Raw genomic sequence first — 18,572 nt, forward strand, 5'->3', positions numbered from 1 at the left:
AATCTTGCAGAATTCATCCCAGAGCAAAGGCCAAAGCAAAAATTGGCCTTGTCTACACTGCTGTCATGTGCACAGTACTCCTTCCATCAAATGCAAGTCCCTTTTCTCAAAGCAGGTGTATGTTTTGCCCTGATACTTTGTAAGTTGGATATAAGAGTAATACAGCAGCTGTTTGTATGGTATCAACAATGGACCCTGTTGTGTAGGCCCAGAACTGTAATTCTGAAATAGAGTAGTATGCTAAAATATTTTTCTTTTTGCAAAGTCTCCATTGCAAACACTGAGGCACCAAGTAATTACGAAGATCTCCCTCCCCAATTCTACACTACAAAATCAAATAAGCTACAGCATAGCTGTACAAAACTCAGTGTAATTCTAGGTAGATACTTAGCCAGTAAAATTATACCCTGAACATTTGGCCAAGTTGTATTAAAACATCAGCAACAAAAAGTCCACACTCTGAGAACAAGCTCTCAAAAGAGAAGGTGTTAGCAATCACTACTCTGTATTTCTTTTTAAAGTAAGTAGATTAGTTTCGTAATTCTGTTGGTAACTTTTATCTCTCTTGTCAAAAAGCAGAATATTCAAGCAGCAGCAATTAATAATTTTTTTTGAACTGCCCAAAGACCTTCAGCAAGGAAATTGTAGCAGTGTTTCTGACATAAGAAAAGAAACACAGACTTTCAAGGGGGGGAGGGGGGGAGCTGGCAGCACACTTAAACAGTCAGAGGTTGTAGAGAGCAGAAATTGCAATTAATTCAATTTCAACAGCAATTAATGACGTATAGGTGTCCACTTGGCAAAACATTGTTCTTCAGCTCCAAAACCAAGTGCTTGTCTAACTTAAATAGCCATATAAGGTAGATTTGCAAACAAGCAACATTATTCCACAAAAAAAGCTTAGGTAAGAACTTGTTAGACGGAATACAGGAGAACCCTTGTTAGTTACTTCCAGACAGAAATACTGAAAGAAGATCTGGATTACCAAAGAATGACACAGTATTAAGAGCAATTCTGAAACAAACATTGAATTCTCTTCTGCAATACACTTATGTCACATCTTCCTTCATTTCCAGCTACTGCCCTTTTCTAGAAAAAAGTGTGGAGGCTTTTTTGTTAAAAACTAAATGGGAAGTAGAAAGATTTATTTATTTTTTTTACGTTAGCAATATAAAGAAAACACAACATTTTGATGTAATGCTATCTATTTTGGCAGATAACTGAAGATTGTAAGATACTTCATTTTCCACATTAAGATATTTGCTGAGTCAGTCATGCATTAAGAAACGTGATAATCCATCTGTAGCAGTTATTGTCAGAGGAATAATACATTTTCAGGAAAAGGCAGTCTACTTCCAAGTAAGATAGATAGCACATAAAAGGTATGTACACAGGAAGCACATAAAAGGTTCCCTATAAGCCTTGCTTTTCATCACACTTATTTCAATTATTTGAAAAAAAACGAAGAAAGTAACTGTTACTCATGTGCATATAACCTGCTCATCTTCAGCATACTACTGTACTAACAACCCGACACATGCACACAAAATGCTGCTACTATTCCAGCTCTGTTTAGGTTGGTGAACACTGAAAACTCTCCTCCAAGAGGCAAAGAGCACCTTCAATTTTTCAGCTTCAGTTTTCTGAACAGTGCTGTTTGATAGAGAGTTAGGATCTGGCTTAAAACCAAACATGTCTCTACCCAAAAGACAATATTCCTCAGAAATTACAACTTCTTAAACTACCTCTTGCAGGGTTTTTTTTTCATTTAAAGAAGTGATTTCCATGCTATCTTAGCACAACATTTAAGCTAGTCTTAAAATAGCTCTTAAAATATGGGTATCTTAAATGAAACATTCCACTAATTAGGATCTATTTTTTGATTTGTACCTTTTAAGAACATTGGAACATTTTAGCATTAAGGAAACCATATTTGGTGACATCTAACTGCCAGGTTTCTCAAAGTTTCACAGATTATTCTATTAATAGCAGAATAGGAAAAAATACAGTTTTGTATTTCAGGAACATGATGATTGAAACAAGTGTGATCTAATTCTATAAAAACTGTTGGCAGGAGTGCAATCTGCTACTGCTTCAGATCCTAACCTAGGAAAAGGCACTCCTGAATAACTCGTCAGATGAACTTTCATATGTGCTAATGAAACATGGACAGAGAAAAGCAAAAACAAAATTAGAATTAACAGAAAAAAAATAGGTGAGCTTTATTCTCCTAAACACACTTGACAATAAACAGCATAAAATGCTGAAATTAAATACCAGTCTATAATACGTTGTACTTTAGGAGTGACTTTGCCTCTGTATTTCTAGAGCCTGTCACTCACTACAGGCATAAAATTTTCAGTATTTGAATGTATCTTCTTAGAACTTTAAGGAAAATTATTTTTTCCTAGTCTTACAATTTTGTGAACAAAACACTGCTTGTAATGCAATTCATTAGGAATCCAGAGAGGCCTGAAGGCATGCAAATGTGTTATCCCCTCTTGAATTCTGCTAAATTTCAGCAGTAATGCATTCTGTGGTTTAACTACATAAAGCCTTAAAAAGACAGGGTTTTGTAGCCATTTAGAGTTTTCCCTTCCTCTTCCTTGTTCTAAAAACTTCTTTGCATCATGCCATTACAATTCAGTAATTGCCACTAGATAGCTAAACCATATACTTACCAATAAGTCACCTCAAAGATGAGCAGCCTCATGTTTTCAAAACACCCTTTCTTCTTTGATAATCTATACATTAGTCACACAACCCAATTTAAATCCAATCAAATTATGCCATGTTTTTTTCACTGTACATACTGCAGGCTCCTGCATCAGTGATGCAATATAGGCTCTGTATCGACCTCTCTTTGCTCAGCTGCACACAACAGACAGCCCATTGCCTATACCACTTTCTTTAAAAAGTTGATTTTTTTCAAGTCTATTCAACAGCCTTGAATGGTAACATGCAAAATAAAAAGAACTGAGCTTGAGAGGTTACATCTGCTTAAAAAAGGAGCAACTACTAACATTATCCCTGTCAAAATCACAGAATCAAAGAATGGCTGAGATTGGAAGAGATCTCTGGAGGTCATCAGAGGTCCAATCCCACTTAGGCAGTGTCACCTATACCCAGTCACCCAGGGCTATATCCAGACAACTTCTGAGTATCTCTGAGGATGTAGACTCCACAACTTACCTAGGCCACGTGTGCCAGGACTCAGTCATTCTCATAAGAAAAAAGCGCTTCTTCACTTTCAGAGTAAACCTCCTGTGCTCCGGTTTGTGCCCACTGCCTTTGGTCCTGGCACTGGGCACCACTGCAAAAAAGCCTGAAAGCCTGACTCTGTCCTCTCTGCACCTTTCCTTCATGTATTTATACTCATTAAGAAGATCCCACTCACCCTCCTCCAGGCTGAACAGTCTCAGCTCTCCCAGCCTTTTCTCATTAGAGAAATGCTGCAGACTCTTCCGCAGCTTTGGTGGGCCTCTTCTTGGGCTCTCTCCAGTATGTCCATATCTCTCCTGTACTGAAGCCCAGAAACAGACACAGGATTCCAGGTGTGGCCTCACTGGCACTGTATAAGAGGGGAATGATCATCCCCTCCCTCACCCACCTGGTAATATTTTGCCTAATGCATCTCAGGATGCCATTCCCCTTCTTGGCTGCAAGGACCCACTGCTGGCTCACGTTCAAATCTGGTGTCCACCAGGACCCCCAGGTCCTCTTGCTTTCCAGCTGGGTGGCCCACAGCATATACTGGTGCATGGGGTTGTTCTTTCATACTGAACTTTGCACTCCCCCTTGTTGAACTTCCTGAGATTCTTGGCAGCCCTTTTCTCCAGACCTTTGAAGTCCCCCTGGATGTCACTGTAACCCTCTGGCACGTAAGTCACTTCTCATCATTTTCTATCATGAGCAAACTTGCTGAGAGTACACACTGCCCTAACATCTGGACCATTAATGAAGATGCTAAACAGAAAAAAATGCTAAAATTGGCAAGTTCTCCATAAAATGAAAGAAACTTCGCTAGTATGGAACTGTACTAAATTGTTAAAACATTCTGTATTTCCTGCCTTAAGCTACTACTTTGCTTTTCTAGTACCAATAATGTAACTATGCTTTAAACTATCGTTGTATTTTAGCAGGAGACAAAATTTTACACATAATTTAACACCCTAGATTTAAGCCTGTAACCATCAACCCATTCTGAGGATACAACTACAAAGGACATAACTATACCATTAACAGAAAATCTTCTCCAAATGCTCAGTTCCTAAAGACAAGCACCTGCTGCAAATTTCAACTAGTTGGCAGGCTTCCCTCCTTAAAATGACAAAGACTTCTCTGACTTGAGGCACCTTTCCTCCTCAATTATCACCTTCTCTGTCTCCCCATTATAGCCCATCAGCTTCCCACAGCTCTGTCATATTCAGTGCAGTCTCTTCTGCTAAGAATGTGTATGCATCAAGATGTGATGGAACTCAACAGAGCATGGGCCTAAAGTACTCAGAGCAAGCATTCTGAGTTTTTAGCTTTATCAAAACTATGATTACTTTCACTGCCCAAGCTTTTTAGGACAAGGTGCATGTACTGTAGGTGAATAAATGTTATCCTTAACATCAGTTTAAGTCTAGTAGTGCATAGTGTCCTCAGAAGAAAGTCCTACCCACCGTTGTCCTTACCAACCTGTTTTCACCAACACAAGACTGAACTATGTTTAGTGATACCTTAAACTTAGTCTGCTATGCCTGTGTGAATTACAGCCCAAACATCTCTGAAAGACTCAGTACTTTTCAAACCAGTATCTAGATGAAGAACAGTTAACTGGGGCAGATATTGAAGACAAAAGTAATCAGAAATACCAGCAAATGTGAAAAGAACACTCCACCCCAAATCAATCCTCAACAGCCAACTCATCCATGCACAGCAACTCACTTTCTTTTGCTGTTCTACACCACCTGAATATGCTGTAACATGGTGCACTACATTCGAATTCCAAACCAGCTGTAACTGAAAAAGTTCACTTCCATATGGCTGTCTAGAAGATTGCATCTTAACCTGAACTCACAGGCACTGTGGTCTGCTCTGAACATGAACTGCTAAAATTGCCTTTATCTGTGACAGCTCACCACACTCAGTAATAGTCATGCTGCTTGAAGGCAATTTAAAGTTAACAAATCATTCCTAACTACCCAAGCATCTCTGATCCATGTCCTGTCTCATTAGAGCAAGACACAGTATGAATATCACCAAGACAAAACACACAATACTTAAAAGATTCTTCACCTTTTTAACAGAAACCAAAACCATAATACAAGGTTAATTGAACAAAACTATCACATTTGCACGCTTCTCTGTCCAAACATTACTCAATGCCCCTATCTCTCCATCAGCATTTTAATCAGCCAATTTGAGATTAAAAACATAACTATGCCTCTCTCCAGCATTGAACCAAGAATGCTAACATTATCTTACATGTGAAAGACAAGCCAATATTAGGGTGTTAATTTCAAACTGAATAGACACACAGTGGCTCAGGTGAGGTACAGAGTATGCACACACACACACAAAGAAGACTAGTATCACCACATTCCACATTTATTTCAGGCTCCTAAACAGACAGATTAGTACAATCACTTAAATAAGTAACAAATGAGGTTTGCATTGCATACAGGTTTATAACCTTAGGCTCTAATACCACCATGAGCAGAAAGCACAAACTGTAAAGGTCCTGTAATATCCAGAGAAATTTCCTGCATTAGTATTTGCATAATCTAATGCTTCTCTCAGTAAATCACGATATTATTACTGGGTAGTGCACACAAAGAATTTGAAATGAGTAGGATAGCAGGAAATTTTATGCAGCAACAACACTGAAAGGAACGAGAATGCTTCTAATACATTATTTACAGGCTTAAAGGGCACTTAGCTCTTTTGCTGTCTTTGATTAAATACAAAACAAGATTTCAAGTATGTTTTATAAAAATTAGTATTTATGAACTAATAAAGACAGTAACCTACTCCTTATCTAGTCAATTGAAGGAACTTTACTGATTACACTGTTACAACAGTAAATATTATCAAGTTCTATGTGCCTGTCCTGGTTTTGGCCGGGGTAGAGTTAATTTTCTCCTCAGTAGCTGGTTCACTGCTGTGTTTTGGATTTAGTATGGGAATTATGCTGGTAACACACAGACGGTTTAGCTCTTCCTCAGTAGGGCTCACTTTCAAGTCAAGAACTTTTCAGTTTCTTGTGTTCCGCCAGTGAGCAGGTGCACAAGAAGCTGGGTGGGAGCATGGTCAGGAGAGCTGACCCAAACTGGCCAAAGGGACATTCCATGCCATAAAACATCATGCCCAGTGTACAAACTAGGGGTAGCTGGAGAGGAGCTACTGACTGTTTCTGGAGAACACACTGGACATTAAGTCGGCAGGGGATCAGCAGTTGTGTTGTGCATTGCTTTCTTCTCTTGGGTTTTATTCCCCCTATTCCCTTCATTACTACTATTACTTTTATTAGTATTACTGCTATAATTCATATTATTGTATTTATTTTCTTTTAACAATGAACTGTTCTATCTCAATCCAGGAGTTTTACTTTTTCGATTCTCCTCCCCATCAGGGTGGCTGGGAAGTAAGCAAGAGGCTGTGTAGTACTTAGTTGCTGGCTGGAGTTAAAACAGCAACAACACCGTACTCCTGAATTTTCCAAATCCAAGGCCTACCACCTGAGCATCTATCAATCTGGCCTTTCTAACTGCCTCAAATATCAGTATTTAATGTTAAGACTTGGGCAAATTTTAATTTCTTCTTCACATGAAGGATGAGAAAGTATTTAAATGATCCACCATGGCCACAGATAAACTGTAACTCCAGGAAGACACAGTGACTTCTATACCAATAATAGATAGCTCCACTATCCTTCCAGTTTTTGATTTAAATTCGGCACCTGGGACACAGCAGCCCTGGAGGTGTGGACAGACTGGGGAACAGGAGGCTGGAAAGCTGTGCCACAGAAAGGGACTGGGGAGTCCTAGATAATGAGAAGTTGAACATTGAGTCAGCAGTGCCCTGGCAGCCAGGAGAGCCAAGCCTGTCCTGGGGGGCATCAGGCACAGCATCGCCAGCTGGGCAAGGCAGGGATTGTCCCGCTCTGCTCTGCACTGGGGCAGCCTCTCCTCGAGTGCTGGCAGCAGTTTTGGGTGCCACAATATAAGGAAGACATTAACTTGTTAGAGAGTGTCCAAAGGAGGGCCACAAAGATGGTGAATGGTCAGAAGGGGAAGCTGTGTGAGGAGTGGCTGAGGTCACTTGGTCTGTTCAGCCTGGAGGAGGCTGAGGGAGACCTCACTGTGGCCTTTAACACTCCCACAAGGGGAAGCAAAGGGGCAGGCACTGATCTCTTCTCTGTGGTGACCAGTGACAGGACCCAAGGGAATGGCCTGAAGTTGTGTCAGGGAAGGTTTAGGTTAGGTATCAGCAAAAGGCTTTTCACCCAGAGGGTGGTCAGGTACTAGAAGAGGTTCTCCAGGGAAGTGACCACAGCACCAAGCCTGCCAGAGTTCCAGAAGTGTTCAGAAAATGTTCTCAGGCACATTGTGAGATTCTTGGGGATGTCGGGTGCAGGGCCAGGAGCCAGACTTCAATGTTTCCCTGTGGGTCCTTTCTAATTCAGGATATTCTGTGATCCTATGATTCACTACTAATAATGCAAATTAGAATACTGTCATTTTTGCAATTCCGGAAGGATTTACACCCGTCTGTCTACAAGTTTAGAATTAAATACAGAAACTTTCCTTAAGTGCCTTTCAGCTACCACTTACTACAGCAGATTTTCTCCTTTGAGTCTTCTGAGTGGGAGATCCACAACTGTGGACACCGAAATTCTAAGAGACCAGCTTATAAACTGAATGTTTACACATCTTCATGAGCCCTGATGGGATTCACCCCAGAGTACTGAACGGGCCAGCAGTTATTACAGCAGGACCTCTCAAACATCTTCCAAAAGCCTTGGGAGTCTGGGCAGGTCACTGCTAACTGGAAGCTTGCCAGTGTTATTCCCACTCACAAAGGCACGAGGGAAGAAAGAGGGAACTAGAGACTTTGTAGTGCAACCTCAGCTCCTGGAAAAATTATGGAGATACTAAGTCCTACTGGAAGGCGAAAGAATTGTTAAAGAACAATGCAATCATCTGTCACGGTCAACATGAGTTCACAAAGGGAAAATCTTGTTTAACCAACATATCCTTCTATCATAAGGTCATCTGCCTCCTGGATGAAGGGAAGGCAATGGATGCAGTTCTGGTTTGACTAAAGCTGCTAACACTGTCCCTCACAGCATCTTTCTGACAAGTTGTCCAGCTGTGGGACAAGCAGGTTCACAGTGCTCTGGGTGAAGAACCTGGTGGATGGCAGCACTCAATGGGCTGTACTGAACGGTGCTACATCTGTCTGGCAACAAAGAGTTGAGTGCATCATTAGCAACTTGGCTGATGATTCAAACTGGGAGGTGCTGTAGATCTTCTTGAGAGGCAAGACGCCTTGTAGAGGGATCTAGATAGACTGGAGCATTGGAGTCATTAATGCAGCAAAATTTAACAAGTTCAAATGCTGGATTCTGCACCTGGAATGGGGTAATGCCAGGCACAGGTATGAAGTGAGAGAGGAATGGCTGGACAGCTGCAGAGGGAGATGTGGAGCTGACTGGTGCTGGGCTCAGTGTGGGTCAGCAGTGCCTGGGCAGCCCCAAGGGCAAATCCCATCCCAGAGCACCAAGCACAGCACAACGGCCCAGAGGGGGATGGTCCTGCTGGGCTCAGCCTTGGGGTGGCCTCAACGTGGGCTCTGCTGGGCCCTGCAGGTGGAGAAGGATGGGAAGGTCCTTGAATGTGTCCCGAGGAGGAAACGAAGCTGGTGGGAGAGCTGGAAGGAACTTCTTGTGAGGAGCAGCTGAGGACTTTGGGCTGGTCTGGTTTGGAGAAAGGGAGGCTGAGGGGTGACCCCACTGCTCTCTGCAGCTTCCTGAGCACGGCAAGGGCACTGGGAGCTGCTGAGCTCTCCTCCCTGGTATCCAGGGACAGGACATGAGGGAATGGTTCAGAGCTGCACCAGCAGAGCTTTCAACTGGCCCTTAGGAGGCATTTCTATACAGAGAGGGTGCTCAAGCACTGGAACAGATTTCCTAGAGAAGCGGTCATGCCCCAGTCTGTCGGTGTTCAAAGGCATTTGGACACTGCCCTGAACAATGTGCTTGAACCTGGCCAGCCCTGATGTGGTCAGGCAGGTGACTGGACAATGACTGTAGGTCCCTTCCAACTGGAAGAATCTATTCTATTCCTTGAAATTGAACAGAATCTACTTAGACTCTCTACTTTCTGATGTAGAGTTTAGGCTTTTTATTTTTTCTGCATGTTTCCAGATGAAGACTTAATCTATTTTGAGATACTCATACTTTAAGATATTACAAGGAAGGTGTGTACGCTAAAAAGAATTTCACAATTTTTTTGCACCTAGCTGAACTAAATGCTGAAATCAATAAAATTCTGATTATTATCATTAGGGAGCACTGAGATCATCTTAAGTTGCAGACTAATATTCTTCTAACATATCAGAATTTTTCACAATCATTTTAGCAAGAGAGAACCTTTAAAAATGTGACTGATACTGTGTTTATTATGAAAATTTCTGTTTCTTGCTACAAAAACTACAGCGGCAGGACTTCTAAATGGGGTATGTATAAAGAACTAAAGACTTCAACTGCAAGTGTGATTTGCTCTCCTAAAACTTGTTATTTTGAGCCACTTTTAAAAAATCCATAGATTAGTTCAGCATCCAGAAACACCTTTCATTTTTTAAGATTTGTGCGGCTCACCTATGTATTAAGTATGTAGAAAAACATCTGTTTATCTATTGCCCTGGTTCCAAGAACACAATGATTTTTTTTTATTCTATGAACTGTCACTTCAAACACTGGGATAAAACTTAAAGGACTTGTAATATTAAATCTTACCATCTTTCCCTGCCACCACCATCTCTTTCTTAAATATACAGGAGTGGAATAAATGATTTGTAGCACCCTGTAAAAACACTAGTAAGAACCTACCAAATCTGCTTTGGGAAAGTAAGCTGCCCTTCAGACATTTTAAGTGACTCTTGTGTTTTCAGCTCAAAATACTAAATTCCTTCTTATGAAAGGAGTGCTTAAACACTGATTGCCGTGTCTCTTCACTTCCAGATGTGGTAAATGCACGAAAGGTTTATAGGATGTAGAGTCTTTAAGTGATAGGCAATTAAATAGTATCTTGAACTTATGACAGTGAAGGAAAAAGGTTCTTTTGATCTGTTTTTCATTTTCTCAAAAACCCACTTAGGATCAACTATTGAACTTGAATGTTATTCCAACTATATAACTTCAAATGAGTTGTTCAGGATCTTTAGTCTAAGGATCACCTCAGTTCCACAATAAAACATGAATTTAAAAATTCATCTGCACTTCAAAACTGCAGACATGTATCTTGGTTTACTGTTCACTTAATTTTCATACTTAAAAGGAAGTTATAGATATATGTCCTATATATTCACTATAACTGTCACGTAAAATGTAAACACATACACACACTGTGAGCATTCAAAGGAACTAGAAGATTAGCTAAATTTAATCCTCTATTAAACACCAGAATAAATTAAATTCAATGTACTTCATGTCCATTTTCAGAGAAAAAACAACAGGAAAAACAGACTCGGAGTTATTCCAACACCTTCACAGAAGTGTACATTCCTAAAATTACATTAGGTATGCAATTTTTATTAGCTAGTAGCACACATCTGCATTTGTTTGTTAATAATCTCTGATATACTTGCTTTATTCTTTTGGTTTTTTTCTTATTCACCAAAACTTAGGCACTGAAGAAGGTCATTATGAGAGATTTATGGAATGAGCAATGTAAGATTCAAATGTGCACTTCAAGGTGTCACTCCAATATGAGCCAATTGCAAAGATGTTCCTGACTGTATTTAGCAAATTAAGTAACATGATATCAGAAAATGCAATGTAATATATGCTACCAATTACTTTTTAACAGGCTGGCCACAATTTAAATGAACAAAAATGACAAATATACAAAGAGTGGTGGCACTGTGTCTATACAAGATCAGTAGTGATAGATCTATCCAGACAGTTAGGACACAGGTATGCATACTGTTTATACAATCATGGGTCCTCAAGTTCCACTAGAACACTGCTCCTGGTCTTAGAAATTGGAGTAGAACACTTTTTTAAAACGGCACCTGCCCCTGAAAGTAGCTTCTCTACTTTTCCTCAGACACATTAATCATAACATTACTTCGATTGGATTAAGTCCCCTGTATTTTCCGGTGCTCCATCTCTCCCTGATCCAACCAGCCTCCCTTAGGTTGGTTTCCAACCCATGTTAGAAGGGATTCCGTGCTCCCACAGTGACAGCAAAGCCTTGGGGAGCGAGGCCTGTGTTCCCCGAAGCTGAGGCAGGAGACGGGCCTGGGGGCGGCACACGGTGACTCGCCGGTGCTGCTGACTGACTGCAAGTGGCCATTTTAATCTAAGGGCCCGGGGACCCGATGCTGTGGCTGATCATCCCCCTCCTTCTCCGCGGTGCCCAGCCCCACCTCCCACCCCCAGGCATACACGGAGATAAGAACGCACGCCCGCGGGCGCGGCAGGAGGGTCCGGGCACAATCCACGGCACGGAGCAAGGGGCGGGAGTTGCCCGGGGTCCCGGGCGGGGAGAGGGGCCCTGGGGGGGGGACGGGGAGGTCGCGGCGGTGCTTACCTGTACTGGGCAGCAGCCCCGCTGTGGGTGAATCCAAAGTAGTTGCCGGTGGCCATTTTGGCATCTTCCCCCAGCCGGCTGGGCACTGCGGCGGCGGCGACCGAGGGGCGGCGGCGGCCGGGGCCATGACAGGAGGCCCGGCGAGAGGAGGCGGTGGGCAAAGAACGGGACACACAGAGGGACAAGGGAGAGAGAGCGCGGGAGCGCCGGGTCAGACTCGGCGCCTCAGGAGCGACCCCCGCCCGCCGCCCTCTCCCCAAGCACGGACACGCCGAGCACCGCTACTCACCATAGGTGAACGAAACTACCGGGCATATGGGAATCATGAGTCCGGCCTGGCAGCGACGGCGGCGGGTGAACTCTCAACTCTCCCCCCCCTCCCTCCTCCTCCCGCTCGCTCCCTTCCCCCACCCACCCACCGACGGCGACAACGGCGAAGTGCGGCCGGGCCGGCTCCGCCTGCGCAGGCGCGGGATGTGCGCGGAGGCCGCTAGGAGATGTAGTCCGGCCGTGGCGGGGCTCCCGCCCGGGGAACTGCGAGCCGCATCCGCCGCGGGGATCCGCGTGCGCAGGCGCGGGATGTGCGCGGGGGCCGCTGAGAGCTGTAGTCCCGCTCGCCGGCCCATGGGGAGCCGCGCTCGGGGCAGCCTATAGAATACACCTACACATGCAGACATACATAGGTATATATGACACGTAGAATCCCGCCGTAGCTCCTGTGTGCTTATTGCACGTGCGACAGTGGTGCAGCCTCACCCACACGGGGCCCATTCATGTGACTTTTCCAGAAGCCAGCAGTCCGTCAGATCACTCCTGTACGGCGCTGGGCAGCACACTGCGGCCAGTGCAGTGACCTCCCGACGAAAGGCATTGAATGAGCGTCCGTTCCCCATGGCTCTGCCTCGCCTTCCGGCAAATCCTTCCCTCTGAGCACCAGATGTCCCCCAAAACTCTGAACAAAGCAAAACTTAAATGCTTAAATACTTCAATCCCATTTATGTATTTTGTCTGCGCTACAGTGTGAATTATTCCTAAACTAATCAAGGCTTATAAAACACTTCTGGATTAAGTAAAAAGTATCATTTCGGAAGTATTTGCTTACTGTAAGCCAAGCCTATTCAAAACACACCTGCTTGGGATGTCCTCCTGCAGCCCTCACAAAGGCAGAGGGTTCCCATATCCCACAGTAGCTGTGATCATAGGCAGTAAGACTGCAAAGATATTATTGTTCATAAAATGAGAAGAGGAAAGTACTTTCTCATCTAAAGCTAACATTATTGCAGCTGCATATGAAGCACAACTAGTCCTGATGCCAAACATCCTTGCCAATTCATTGAACATAATTCGTTTGTCAATATTATTAATTTTGCATAGGAACTGAATATTACTGTACCTCCTGTTCATTCTTATCCTAATCAAACACAACAGTACAAGGAGTCTGCTAGGTTCTACCCAAAGTGCTTTTCTGGGAAAGAAAGTGGCTACTGGGTCAAGATATTTAATTGCTAGAGATTAGAAAAGCCTTACTCCAAAGTGCTATGTGACAGTACTTGGGGACTCGACAGAAACCTTATGTAGAAAAACTTAGAGGATACAGCCTCTGCCATGAAAACCTCAATTGACTCAGGATATGCAAATTATACAAGAGATATATAATTGATATAGATATTTACAGCCTTATTTTTAATGAAAATTGTTCATAATTAGACCACTGGATCCTGATGTTTGGACAAAAAGATAACAGAAGGTTTTTTTGTTCCACTGTCTTCAAGTTTTTTCAGTTATAAGTCTTCCAATATACTGACAAATAGACAATAATCAGTACACATTCCATTAAAAATATAATCATTTATATACACACAGATGTTCACACACCTTTTATCACTGCATCACTAAAGCTACGTTTGCAAAGTAGGTAGGCCTGCCACTGCTATTCATTTATGAGGTAAACTTCATAGAATGACAGAGTCAGATTGGCTGGGGTTGGAAGGGACTTTAAAGATCACCAAATTCCAACTCCCATTCCTGCCATGGACAGGGACACTTATCACTAGTCCAGGCTTCTCAGAGCCCCATCCAGACTGGGCTTGAGTGCTTGCAGGGATGGGCCATCCACAGCTTCTCTGGACAACCTGTGCCAGTGTCTCACCACCCTCACAGTACAGAATTTCTTCCTAATATCTCATCTAAACTCACTCTCTTTCTGTTTGGATCCATTGCTCCTTGTCCTGTCACTCCAGGCTCTTGTAAATAGTCTCTCTCCATCGTTCCTGTAGGCTCCCTTCGGGTACTGGAAGGCCCCAATTAGGTCATCCCAAAGCCTTCTCCATGCTGAACAAACCCAATTCTCTCATCCTTTCCTCACAGGAGCGGTGCTCCATCCCTCTGATCAACTCAGCGATCCTCCTGTGGACTCTTTCCATGGATATGTATCTACATTATGCTACTATTGATACGTATTATATTATAATATTCCAAATAAACTTGGAATATTTACCCTCTTTTCAACTTTGTCTCCATAAAAAAACCCAAAAACTCCCCCAAGGCTTTCTTACTCACAACTGAGATTTTTGACTTCGGTTTCATAACTTTTCTTCATCCAAGTAATTTCTGTATTCAAATACTACACCCTTTATGTTGTGATTTCAACCCTGCATATTTCTGAGCAAAAGCTCCCATCTGGCAGCCCAATTCAGCTGCAATTTCACTAGAAGTTTCAGATTACTTTCTTGTGGAAATTTTGCATTTTGAGTTTTCAGTGCATATATCACTTAAAAAAGACTACAACATAATTTATGAGAAGTCATACTTTCTAAATGTGACAAAAAAAAAAAAATTAAAATCAAGGTTTCCTTTTTCCTTGGGGGGAAAAAAACAACAAACCACTACTATTATACAAGTCTTTCCCTCAGCAGTTTCCTAATAAGAATCTGATGCTTCCTGGTGACTTTGTGCACCATTACATAACATCTATTTATGCTACTACTAGCTTGCAGGATCAGATTCATGGTCTATACTTAAAAAACCTCAGTGGGTTATAAAACAAGATTCTATCTTCTTAAGACATGTATCGGGTTGCTTCAAAATGAAACAGTAATAAATTCAGATTAGATCCTTAAGGGTATTTTGACCTGTACTGATTTCTCTATGTTTAACTGGAAGGAAAATACATGGAATGGTAAAGTGCAAGTCGTGGCAGAGGGAGAAAGACAGAAAAGCTTTAATGAAACACAGAAAAGGTATTTTTGAACAGGAAAAATAAACTCCTCTGTCCCTGATCCTATTAAGATTACAGAAGAAAAGCCAAGAAGTTCCAGAATGAAAACGTATACTGGAACACAAATCTTTAATTTGGAATTAAATACAACAGATACTCTATTTGTGCAAAGTTCAGAGAGTCTAAAAATATCACAGACAAAAATGGCAAGCAAGCTAGCATTCAGAAAAACACATTTTTGACCTTAATTTCAACTGTATGAGAAGAGATCGCCAAAATATGCTGAGAAGAAGAAAGTACTGTAATAACATGAAAGTGTCATCAGTCCTACTGTTTTACTTTAATGTCCCAAGATGCATGGCATAATGTCTCTGCTGCTGCCACAGGACTGCAAAACTGTGATTGAAACACAATGGGGAAAACGGAATGTTTTTAAATCTCAAGATTTGCTAAGTAAGATTAGGTAAGATTTCTTGGAGGCAACCTTCCAGTTTACGTAAAAGCAGGCTCTCAGCCAGCCTTTGCGTGCCCACCAGAGGGCAGGGCCACGCAGCAGAAGGTTAAAGCTTTCCAACACAGCACAGACCACGTTAACAAAAGCTGCTCTTTTATTTCCTGAAAAGGTAATTTAATACTTAGTGCTCTCTTTGTAAATGCTCTAGATAGAAAAAGATTTACAATCAGCATATGGAGTCCAGTTCTATCTTCTCAGCTGGAAGTTATTTCAGATAGCTAGAGAGACAAGACATTCACCAGCTTATGAACCTTCTTATTTTAAAGTGATATTACATTTTTTAAGCAGTAAAGACAAAGACCCCACATTTTCGAACTATTAAAGCAAAAAAGTGTTACTTTTAACAACAGGGTTTAAACACTGTACAGTGACCATAACAACAGACATAGTAAAACATATAAAAGTAATTTATTAAACCACAGATGGAAGTTATTACGGTTTAGGTTACTAAATTGTAACATAAAAAAACCCCACTTCCCAAACATAATAGAAAGTTATGCAAATATTCATGCAAACTCAAATTACATGATACACATGAGAAACAAACCAGTTCCAGTCCCACAAGCAAAACCCTATGTGGTAGCATCCCTTACTCTTTTCTGACACTTTAATAAAACGACTGTCAATAATATAAGCTAACTTCCCCTTTCACTGCAGATTTCTTCTTCTACCTTTTAAACTAGTAAGCACAGAACACAAAGCTTTAAAAGCTGTCCTACTTAGGTTTGCTCCAAAATGCTTTTCCTACTAGATCTATTATTTCTAACCAGAGAAGTCACCCTTTGCAGTTAGTAATTGCTATGTAATCAGAAGCACGAGCATGTATTTTTCAGCATTCCCATTCAAATCTGCATGCTAAAATCTGTTACTGAAGAAAAAAGTAATGCTTCAATATTCTTCTCTGCCAAAGATATGTGGGATATGAAATGAGGCAATCAGGCAGTAACTAGAAGAATTTAAGCCCTTTTAAGGCAGCTACAGAAGGAAAGTGTCTGATGAAGGAACAAACCCATTACAAAAGTCTATTTTAAGAGCTTAGAAAGTGAACTATACCCCTTAGGGGGATAGATGACTCACTCAGAAGGTAACAACAGATTTACCTTGGAAGAATTATGGCTCCTTTCCCACTGTTCTAAAGCCAGCATTTTTTTCTTAGTAGCTTCTTTCTTCTTTTCTAACTAAAATAAAATAAAGTGAGGGTAATTCACCAAAAGCTCTAACAGCCACTATGCTCAATAACCAGACTATTTCTCAAAGAAATGTATCATTACTAAAAAGCAGAATGTGAAATCCCCAGTTGCAGCAAACCTTCCTTTACCCTCAATGACCTGTAATTTAGGAATTCAGCTGTAAAAATAAACTTGGTGCTTGCTTTGGAGGAAATGCTGCAGGTGGGAGAAATTAACCCATTAAGAGCCAGCATAAAATGTTTTAGTCAGTTTGACTTATGTCAAGGCTGAAAGACTTGATTAAAAACGCATAAAGAACTGTTGATTATAATAAACAATTCCTTGATGACATGATTAAAACCTGAACACTCTTTGTTTACCAAGTGTTGAACTGTAAAAAAGCAAAGCATACAGGGATTACAAACACCTAAACTGTCATTATGCTTCTAATACGAAAAGTTAGTGAAAATTAGTTGGAAAGAGTAACTATGTTTTCTTACAGATTAATATTACGTATTTGGAAGTGATCTTGTGTGGAATAGTTATTTTTTGTTGTTGTTGGAGTTAAGCATTAAGTATTATAATACCATCTATTCATCTTCCACAATTGCGTGGCTTGACAAACCTGGTGTTTGTGCAGTGGTGATAATTACTCTATTGCCTGCATATGATTTACTGTGCTTTGATTCTTGTATAAACAACCATATTTTTATCTTCCAAAGATCAGACATGTAGTAAAAATTGTATATTTTTCTATTTTTCTTTTCATTCTGCAACTTACATGACACTGTGAAACTGCAAGTTACCAAGGATTATTTAGATGAGTACACTTCCTATTTCTGGTATTTCCTTCCTGTTTTCCTGCTATTAAAGTGAAGAAGTGAAAGCCACTTCTCACACCAAAAGCCAGTTTACTTCATGATGAGGGCTCTAAGGACCTCATGGATCCCCTTCTAATAACCTCTTTGCCTACCTCTTTTAAGTACTTTTTCAGAAACACTGCTTAGGACATGCAGCTACTCATGCTGAATTTGGGGGATTATTCCCTCTTGAATCATGATGTTTGCCCTTCTGGCCCATATTAACAAAGAGAGATCTTTGCAGTTTTAAAAAGCCAAAGACTTTTTATTTTAAACAGTTTATTAATAGGTGCTTGTTATTGAAAATATGGACGTCAATCAGCGACTACCTTGCTCTGCCTGCACCAACTTGATCTGGAAGCTAGGATTGGGATTACAATCCACTTCCTATTTCTTATAGTTTGCTTGCACTTTTTACAAAAAGCTTGCACTCACGTGGTAGCAAAAGCCTTAGTCTAGCGTTAGTAGGAAAGAGAAAAGTACTAAACTAAACTGGTACTGGGTGTCTGAAGAATTGTCACTGCTCAGAACACAGCTACATGACCCATTGCCATGAACTGTGACCTGCAAATAGGAACAAGCCGTGCTAGTTTTGTGTGAATTATGACTGTATTTTAATGTTAGTAACTCCCATCATCAACTGAAAGGCTGAAATAGGTAACACAGAAGACAAAACATGAAGCCACTTTGTGCTCTGACAGCATGCCTGGCCTACTGCAGTCTTCAAAGGCTGCTAAAAGTTGCCTCTTACAAAACTGAGGGCAGAGGGCCTTTTCCTCGGCTCCCTTCCATTTTGCTGTGTCTTAGAAGCAGAACTCGTTTAGGTGAACTAAACCTTGTCAAGTCCTCTTCAGCAGGGTGCTCGGGATGCATGACCCTGTGAACACGCTACAGAAAAAAAGCAACACTGACAGTATGTTTTCAAGCTCTTTATTTGCTTGGACAATTTTTAAAAAGACAGTGTTTAAAAGAGGTGCTGAGATTGCTTTAACCTTCCATCCCCGGTGC

The 18,572-nt window shown here is 41.4% G+C and overlaps 1 protein-coding gene and 1 long non-coding RNA gene across 5 annotated transcripts in view; both read right to left on the minus strand.

Moving 5' to 3' along the window:
• Positions 1 to 12,158, minus strand: part of ZFR (zinc finger RNA binding protein) — a 47,663-nt gene extending 35,505 nt beyond the window's left edge. For all 3 annotated transcript variants that reach the window (XM_069001288.1, XM_069001287.1, XM_069001290.1), the window contains exons 1-2: positions 12,094 to 12,158; positions 11,805 to 11,889 (exon numbers count right to left, since the gene is read on the minus strand). In XM_069001288.1, the coding sequence (XP_068857389.1) occupies positions 11,805 to 11,889; positions 12,094 to 12,130 (122 nt within the window). In that variant the 5' untranslated portion in view covers positions 12,131 to 12,158. The remainder of the gene's footprint in view (positions 1 to 11,804; positions 11,890 to 12,093) is intronic.
• Positions 12,159 to 15,221: 3,063 nt separating this feature from the next.
• On the minus strand, positions 15,222 to 16,860 carry LOC138102923 (uncharacterized). 2 transcript variants are annotated; one of them, XR_011147615.1, is made up of 3 exons: positions 16,807 to 16,860; positions 16,636 to 16,713; positions 15,222 to 15,417 (listed from the first exon to the last, which is right to left on the minus strand). It is a non-coding gene; the product is annotated as an uncharacterized lncRNA (long non-coding RNA). The 2 variants fall into 2 exon arrangements; XR_011147616.1 differs by lacking the exon at positions 15,222 to 15,417 and adding an exon at positions 15,638 to 15,753.
• Between the last annotated feature and the right edge of the window lie 1,712 nt (positions 16,861 to 18,572).

This window comes from Aphelocoma coerulescens, assembly GCF_041296385.1.
Source record: "Aphelocoma coerulescens isolate FSJ_1873_10779 chromosome Z unlocalized genomic scaffold, UR_Acoe_1.0 ChrZ, whole genome shotgun sequence".
Taxonomy (NCBI): domain Eukaryota; kingdom Metazoa; phylum Chordata; class Aves; order Passeriformes; family Corvidae; genus Aphelocoma; species Aphelocoma coerulescens.